The sequence below is a fragment of the Gordionus sp. m RMFG-2023 genome, chromosome 2 (genome assembly GCF_954871325.1).
Source record: "Gordionus sp. m RMFG-2023 chromosome 2, tfGorSpeb1-WG-v2, whole genome shotgun sequence".
NCBI lineage: Eukaryota > Metazoa > Nematomorpha > Gordioida > Chordodea > Parachordodidae > Gordionus > Gordionus sp. m RMFG-2023.
This window is the reverse complement of record NC_088776.1, coordinates 17,025,571-17,034,064: the sequence shown is the minus strand read 5'-3', so window position 1 is coordinate 17,034,064 and position 8,494 is coordinate 17,025,571. Positions and strand designations below refer to the sequence as shown.

Sequence of the window (8,494 nt, the reverse complement as noted above, 5' to 3'; positions counted from 1 at the left end):
ATGAGCTAAATTCAAATCATTCTAGATTAAAAACAGTAGTCATTTTTTGTGAATTTGGTAAATATTTAGAAAGTATTTCAACATTCCCCCAAAAGAAATCCTCCATAAAATTTTTAAGAATTTGACATTGGAAGCCATAAAGCACTTTCTAAAATATTAACATTGATACTAGAATTTTTTTAAGGAAAGATGCTATTAATGTGCTAAATATTTTTAAAAAAAAAACATTAGGTTTACATCTATAAACTCCACCAAAATTCCAATTTCAATGCAAAGTAGTATATAATCTAGCACATTTTAAGTTTGCATGAATATTATAATATCCACCCAAAAATAATAGGTATTATAATACATTTTTTTCACAATTATAATATATAATTTAGTACACTATTTTAATTTTTAACATATTGAGAATAAATAAATAACATATAAAATTAAGGATAAAATATATTTTGAATAAATTATTTATTTTAATTGATGTAATATATTTATAATTGAATATCAGGTTTCACATAGGCATTGGTTTACAACTTCTAACAAATGAGGATTTTCTAAAGCAGCAGAAACTCTTTCTTTGTCTGCTAATTGTTTATTTATAGCAGCCTCAGATATGTGAGTGCTTGGAGTTATGGCAATATCAACCTAATTAACAGTCTAATAATCTATTAAATAATACAAATCTACTTTAAACCGTGAAGGTAATGTTCTTAACAATTTAACTCTAATAGACAGACCAATTAAGGTAGCCATACTACAATGAGGAATTGTAGGAGTAAAATTTATAGATATTAAATTGTTTGAATCTTCAACCTTTATAAAGATTAAAAATAAAACACAATCTAAATGATTACATGAATATTTTTTTCTTCAATAACATTAAGATGTTCAAGAGTTAAAGGGTGTTCAGGGTCATTAATTACTCTTAATAAGTCTAAAATATATATATATATACTTATAATTGTTTAAAATTATTAACCAAATATTTCACGAGAATCAAATTCATCTCTAATATTTTCATTCAATTCTTCTTTATTTATGAGACGTTCCCTCTTAATATTATATATAGCCGGATTTACATTTTCCAACATCTATCAACTGATAAAAACCCAACAGGTGATTGACATGTCAAAGGCTGTATGATCTGTTAGATCACATGACATTGACAGATGAATTTATAATATTAATGTTACTTATTATATTTTCAATTCTAATTTTCAAATACTTTTTAAATTCCCCTTTGATCTGTAAAATCATTGTACTTTATGAATGGTATATTATATACATACTTAAACTTAAATTTTTTTATGCATTTATAAAGAGCAAATACGAACCATTTGAATGGTTTAAAAAAAACCCATTTGGGGATTTATCAGACCAAATAAACAAAATAATATTATACAATTAATTATAACCAATATAAGATTATTCTATCTTCCTATTTCTTCTTCCTATATAATATTCCATTTATTGAAAGTAATAAATCCATCTATATAGCAATTTTTAAAAGGCTTTAATGTAATGCATAAATTAAATTGAAAGTTATTTTAGCTGATTTTATAGCTTTATTTATAAATCCTGATATTACTTATCTCAATAATGAAAATTAACAAGAAAGAGACTGTTGAAAGCACATGATGGCTAGCTGAGAATAAGAAAACTATTTTATTAAATTAAAATGAATAATTACATTGTGTTACTATATGTATCAAATTTCCAGTTTACATAGGCGTAGCCAGGATTTTCCAAAGGCGGGGGGAATTAATAAATTACTGGGGGCTTCGCCCCCAGACCCCATTTTGGGCTGGCTTTCGGATCGCTTTTGCACGGCCTTCGACAGGGTTACCTTAGTCTATTTATAGTCATAAAATAATTTTACAAGATAGGAGGTTTATTTTAATAAAATAAAAAAGCCTGGAACAAATATGAAATATAATTTTATTAGTTTAAATAAAATATAATAAATTACTTGTATATACATTAATATAAAAGCATGGTAATAATTTATTCCAAACAAGTATAAGAAATTTATTTATAAGTAAGTAGACATATAGTTGATATTCCTCTATTATATAGAATTAGTTACAAAATAGTTAGTAAAATTCCACTTTTACAGACATATTTGTCAGTCAAAGAATATATTATAGTTAATATTTTAACAAATTACTAATCAATGCTCTTGATAATAAATATAGCAAAAATTTGCATTCAATTATTTAACGCCATAAATATATTTTAAATAAAAATAATAATAAAAATTAATCTTCAAATTATTCATCCCACAATGTCTTTAAAAGATATTTTTTGATGTCATTCATTATCAATATTTTATAGTTTTATTTTCCGTAAAATATATAATTCGCTATATTGGTAAAAAATACTTGATTGTCATATGATAATTGATAAAATTAGATATACTGTAAATCTAGGACATATAATATTCCACTGTTTGTATTGTGCTTTAATTTTTTTATTTAATTTATGATTTAATTTTATCAATAGTTTTATAATTATATTTTACTTTTATTAAGGTAAATAAATTAAAATTTCACTTTATAAAAAATTATATTTGATATATTATATTATTAGTAATTTTATGGATCTATTATAAATAATTATAATGCATTTCACTTTTGTCTTAAGACTTATCTTTGGTTTAGATTCCATTTCTTAAAAAGTATTTTTGGTTCACTTTTTTTATATATAAATGTGTTTTTTTCAAAAATGTATATATTACAATGACATTAATACTATAGACTGCCGATTAATGTATATGAAGTGAAATTGAATTGAGTAGCGGCCATTTTGTGTTTGGATCTTATATGTAAGAAACATATGATAATTTCATAAATTTCAGGTTTATTTTTATTATATATTATATTTAAAATCATTTTTTTTTACTAGATGAATAAAAAACATTTTATAAACATTTGCAGTTTATTATTTAATGAATATCTTTAATATTTTATATAGACTAATTAATATAAAATAAAATCTGTATAGTAATATGAATATAGTTTAAAATTTTGTCATTTCTAGTGAAGTAAGGATTTATTGTTTTCTTCAATACCTCATGAATATCTTTAAGATTTTCAAATATATATCTTATCAAGTTAGAATGAATATTTTTTATAAGAATTAATTTAATATTTAATATTTATATATTCAATAACAAAAATAAAAGTGAGGAAAGATATATTATGATTTGAAATTTATTATAAAATATATTTTTTATATTTTAAGAAAATGATAATATATCGTAGTGCATATGGCTGTAACCAAAAATATTGTTCAGGATACAAAATATCCTTTCATAAGTATGATATCTCAAATTAAAAATTCAGAATTAAATCTAAAGATGCAGCTTATATTAATAACCTATTTTTTCTTGTAAAAATTATTATGTCAGATTTGCTATGAAAATATTTAACATGTGATTTGGAATTTTAGAAATTACTCCAAAAACAAAATTGAATATACATATATGATTTTATTAATAAATATTTTGAATTATATAAAAAAAATTTGATATAATTTCTTTTGTATTTATTTTTTTAGCAAATAAAAAGAGGTTATATTTTATAATTTATAAGTCTTTTTATATTTTATTTTTGCTTTGAATTATGTTATTCCCAATGATATATCATTGGTTATTCCCTAATAATTATAACTATCCATTTCTAAATATATTTATTTAAAATTAATTCACTAAAGTACAAAAATCAATAATGTATATGTATATTGTGAAAAATAAAATAATCTTATAAATTTTTACAATAATAAAAACAAATAATATATATAGTTATATTTTCTTCTAATAAAATAAATGTATTATTATAACTAAAAGTATATGGTATAAAGTAAAGTTTTTTCTTGCAAATAATCACCATAATTTTTCCTCGACCTATAAAAGTTAAATAACATATTTTTTTAATACTTGATTTATGCCATTGAAAAAGTACAGTTCTATTAAATTTTTGAGTAAGATCTAATTTTAATTTTTGATTACATTAGGCAATAATCAAAACAATATAACCATAAATGCTCTAAAAATGTTTTTTATTCATCTAGTAAAAAAATAATAAGATTATAAATATAATATATAATAAAAATAAACCTGAAATTTATGAAATTATCATATGTTTCTTACGTATAAGCTCCAAACACAAAATGGCTGCTACACAATTCAATTTTTACCACTTCAAATTTGATTTTGGCATTTCGATCGGCAGTCTATAGTATTAATGTCATTGATATATTATGATGAATAGTTTTATAAAAAAATATCAACTTTTACATTCTTTGTTTCAAATTATTGTTTATGATATATGCATACATTTTTTGGGGTAGGAAGTGGGCGGAGGACTAAGGGGGATATTTTTTATTAGCTTAAAGTGATATTTACAAAAAGTAATAAATTTCTGAAGGGGGGTTGGGTGGAATTTCCCCTTGTCCCCCCCCCCTTCTTTATACATCTTATTTTTTATAAAAAAAATATAAATTAAAAAAATTCCATTAAATTTGATAAAAATATTTTTTATTATACACGTTATAAAATATCAAATGAAAAAAAATTACTTGTTGATTATATTCAGTGGCGTAGCTAGAAATTTTCCTTAGAGGGGGTCCATACATATAAAAGCTGGGGGCTTTGCCCCCCCCCCAGACCCCCTTTAAAGGGCCTTCGGCCCTTTTGCCCGGCTTTCGGCCGGGTTTATCATACAAATCATAACCATATTTTCGATAATATATAATAAATATATTTTTTATCAATAATATGTTATTATAATTTAGTAGATTATTCACAATGACTTTATAATAATACTATCCAGAATAATTTCAATAGTAATATAATATCCTTCCACAAACATCAAAACCAGAAAAATATAATTCATATAAAATCACTTTTAAGTCTTTTGAACGTATAATCTAAAAAAGAAATTTTGCTCTGGGAGGGGTCCAAACCCGAAAACCACCCCCGTAGCTACGCCACTGTAAATGAATTTTTAATATATCATGCAGCACTTACATCTGCAAATATTACTTCCACAAAAGCCTTCTCAACCTTTTTCAGATGGTGATAGAAAAAAAATATTTGTTAGATTTTTATTATGAAGATGTTAAAGTATCTTATGATGACTTACTAGCTGAATATCTATATTTATAAGATTAACTATAGTTGATATAGTCCCAAAAAATGCTATGGATGCTCTGCATTATTACAAACACATTTTAGATTAAATTCCCAATGTATTAAAAGGGTTTATAAACTCTTCCCATTAGTAAACTAATGAGAGAACACTCTCTTTTTTAAGAAGAATAACAGAGGCCTGCAGAAGTACCATTTGCAGGGCACGGCCCGGATTTTTTTTAAAGATTTTTTCAGGCCCGGCCCGGCTTTTTTTTTTAAATTTTTTAGGCCAAGTTCGTCTTTTTTTTAAATAAAATTTTCAGGCCCGGCCTGGATGTTTTTTTAAAATAATTCATGCCCGGCTTGGGTGTTTTTTTAAAAAAATTCAGGTCCGGCCCGGGTGTTTTTTAAAAAAAATTCGGGCCTGGCCCGGGTTTATTTAAAAAAATTAAAATATTGTCCGGCCCAGGGGCCGGGCCTGCAGGTATCTGAAAAACATACCAAGAAGTACAACATGTGAAAGTAGATTGAAAGGTTTGGATCTTTTGAATATTCAAAGGCATTTGACGACAAGTAAGGATGAGATAATTGAAAAATTAGCTCAATCCCAACGAAGATTGGATTTACATTGTAAATATATAACATACAAAATACAATTATTCCTAAGAAACCTTTTGTGTAAAGGCTCAAAAAATTCAAATTTCTAGGGTCATTTAAGTGATTCTTTACGTATAATTTTTTTATAATTTACATTAATTTAAAATTGTGTATTATGAATAGTTATTTGTCCTAATAAATTTATGCTTGATATTTTTAAAAAACAATAAAATTTCTTAAAAAAATTTATTATCCCCACCCAGACCAAATTCCTGCGTACGCGCCTGTATTTACAAATGTATAAACATTATGACCTTGGAACAGAAACCATCAATTGATGGTTTTTATAATTTAATAAATACATTAAAAATACCGAAAGACATTGATTTCTTGTTTGAGGAGATTGTAATTCTCTCTATTTTTTATGATTCGCCAAAATACTTAAAGTTAGATGGTCTAAAGGCAGAGGAGAAATGGGTAGAATTTTTTCGTAATAACGATAAATCTCTATGCTTGGAAAAAATATGCGAGTATGTCTTCTCCTTACTTCATTCTAAAGCTTCATCCGAGCGAATTTTTAGCCTGTCCCATGATTTTAACGACTCCAATATAAGTGCAAACCTTACTTGTGGTAGAACAAAAATGAGCAAGGCTATCACAAGTGTTTTAGTACCTGAATCCTAGAAGTCAATTCTAGATGATTTGAAAGATGGGCATCCATATGCAATTCTGATAGATGCATCTAATAAGGGAAATATTAAAACATTTCCCTTGATCTTTCGCTATTTCAACAAGAATAAGAACATTTTAATAAAACTGTTAAATTTTTTTCCTCGGATAGTGAAAAATCCAACGATGTAGCTAACCACATAATGTAAATATAGCTGATTCAGGGTTATCACTGAATTGCATGTCAGCTTTCTGCGCTGATAATGCCTCTGTATAATTTGGCAAAAACCAAAGTGTATTTACCGAAATGAGGCAGCACAATAATGAATTAATACCAATTGACTGTATATGCCATATACTACATGATTCTTGCAAGAAAGCAATGAATGTACTATCTGTGGATGTCGAAATAATTATGATGAGATGTTTTAACAAATTTAATTCATCAACTAAAAGAGTTAATGAATTAAATGAGTTGGTGGAGTGGTCTGACTTGGAATGGTGTGAGTTGTTGCAATATGTACCTATCAGGTGCTTATCGTTAATACCTGCCATCGATAGAATTTTAAAATTTTACAAACCCTTAAAAAAATATTTTTTAAATAAAGATTTTAAAAGCTGTCCTAAAATTTTGAAAATTTTTTTCAACTATGAAATGGCAGAAGCATTGAGATTAGTTTCACATGTAGGAAATCTATTTCATGAAGTTAATATTCAGTTGCAATTAGAATATTCTTTATTAATAAAGATTCACAAAATCATGCTACAGCTCTGTTCATCTCTACAGTTAAAAATTTATAATAAATTTTATGAAGCTATTGCTAAAAATATTAAATGTTCAAATAATACTCTAATTAATACATTTTTAAATGAAGCAGATATTTTTATTAAGACAATCTTAGAATATTTACGATCAAAATTTGATTTTAATAACTCTATTTACAAATGTATAAATATTATGACCTTGGAACAGAAACCGTCAATTGATGATTTATGTAATTTAATAAATATATTAAAAATACCAAAAGACAATGATGTCTTGTTTGAGGAGTTGTAATTCTCTCTATTTTTTATGATTCGCCAGAATACTTAAAGTTAGATTGTCTAAAAGCAGAGGAGAAACGGGTAGAATTTTTTCGTAATAACAATAAATCCCCATGCTTGGAAAAAAATCAAGAGTATGTCTTCTTTACCTCATTCTAAAGGCTCATCCGAGCGCATTTTTAGTCTGATGAGGACTGCCTGTAAAAAGGATTGCTTTAACAACATTAGAGGCCGAGCTAATGGTTAAACAAATTTTTAATATGTCATACCAGGAATTTTATTTCCATTATTTAAATCTTAAATAATATATAATTAACATTATATTTAATTTTCCATATTTTTTTATTTATACATTCGCATAAAATAAATATATTTTTTACATTGTAAATCTAAAATAGAGAGCATTACAATATCCTCAAACAAGACATCAATGTCTATCGGTATTTTTAAAATATTTGAACATTTTAATTAAGTTTTAGCAATGGCGCCATAAAATTTATTGTCAATTTTTAACTGTAAAGATTAACATATCTGCAGCATAATTTTGTGAATCTTTGTTAAGATTCTTCTGATTGCAACTGCACATTAACAGTATGTAGTAGATTTCCTACATGTGAAATCATTCCTAAATATACCTCTGCCATTCATTACTGAAATTTTTTTTTTAAATGTTAGGACAGCTTTTATAATCTTTATTTAAGAAATATTTAAAGGTTTATAAAATTTAGATTCTATAGATGGCGGGTATTAGGAACATATCGACCAACATTGTGCTGACTCAATTCTGTAAATACACTCTGGTTTTTTCCAAATTCACTGAAGCATTATCAGATCAGAAAGTTGACATGTAATTTATTGATAATCCCGAATCTGCTATATTTACCATTATATGGTTAGCTATGTCTTTGGATTTTTCACTATTTGAGGGGGAAAAATTTAATAGTTTTTTTTGTAACGTCCTTAATTTTGTTGAAATAGCGAAGGATCAAAAGAAATATTTTAATATTTCCCTTATTAGATGCATCTGTTAGAATTGCATATGTATGCCCATCTTTG

At 25.5% G+C, this 8,494-nt stretch overlaps 1 protein-coding gene across 1 annotated transcript; it reads right to left on the bottom strand.

The window, feature by feature from the left end:
• Positions 1-450: 450 nt before the first annotated feature.
• Positions 451-1,116, bottom strand: LOC135923687 (MIP18 family protein galla-2-like). Its single transcript, XM_065458576.1, has 4 exons — positions 977-1,116; positions 852-931; positions 685-810; positions 451-642 (listed from the first exon to the last, which is right to left on the bottom strand). The coding sequence occupies exons 1-4, from the start codon at positions 1,086-1,088 to the stop codon at positions 502-504; spliced, it is 459 nt and encodes a 152-aa protein (XP_065314648.1). The 5' UTR covers positions 1,089-1,116; the 3' UTR covers positions 451-501.
• Between the last annotated feature and the right edge of the window lie 7,378 nt (positions 1,117-8,494).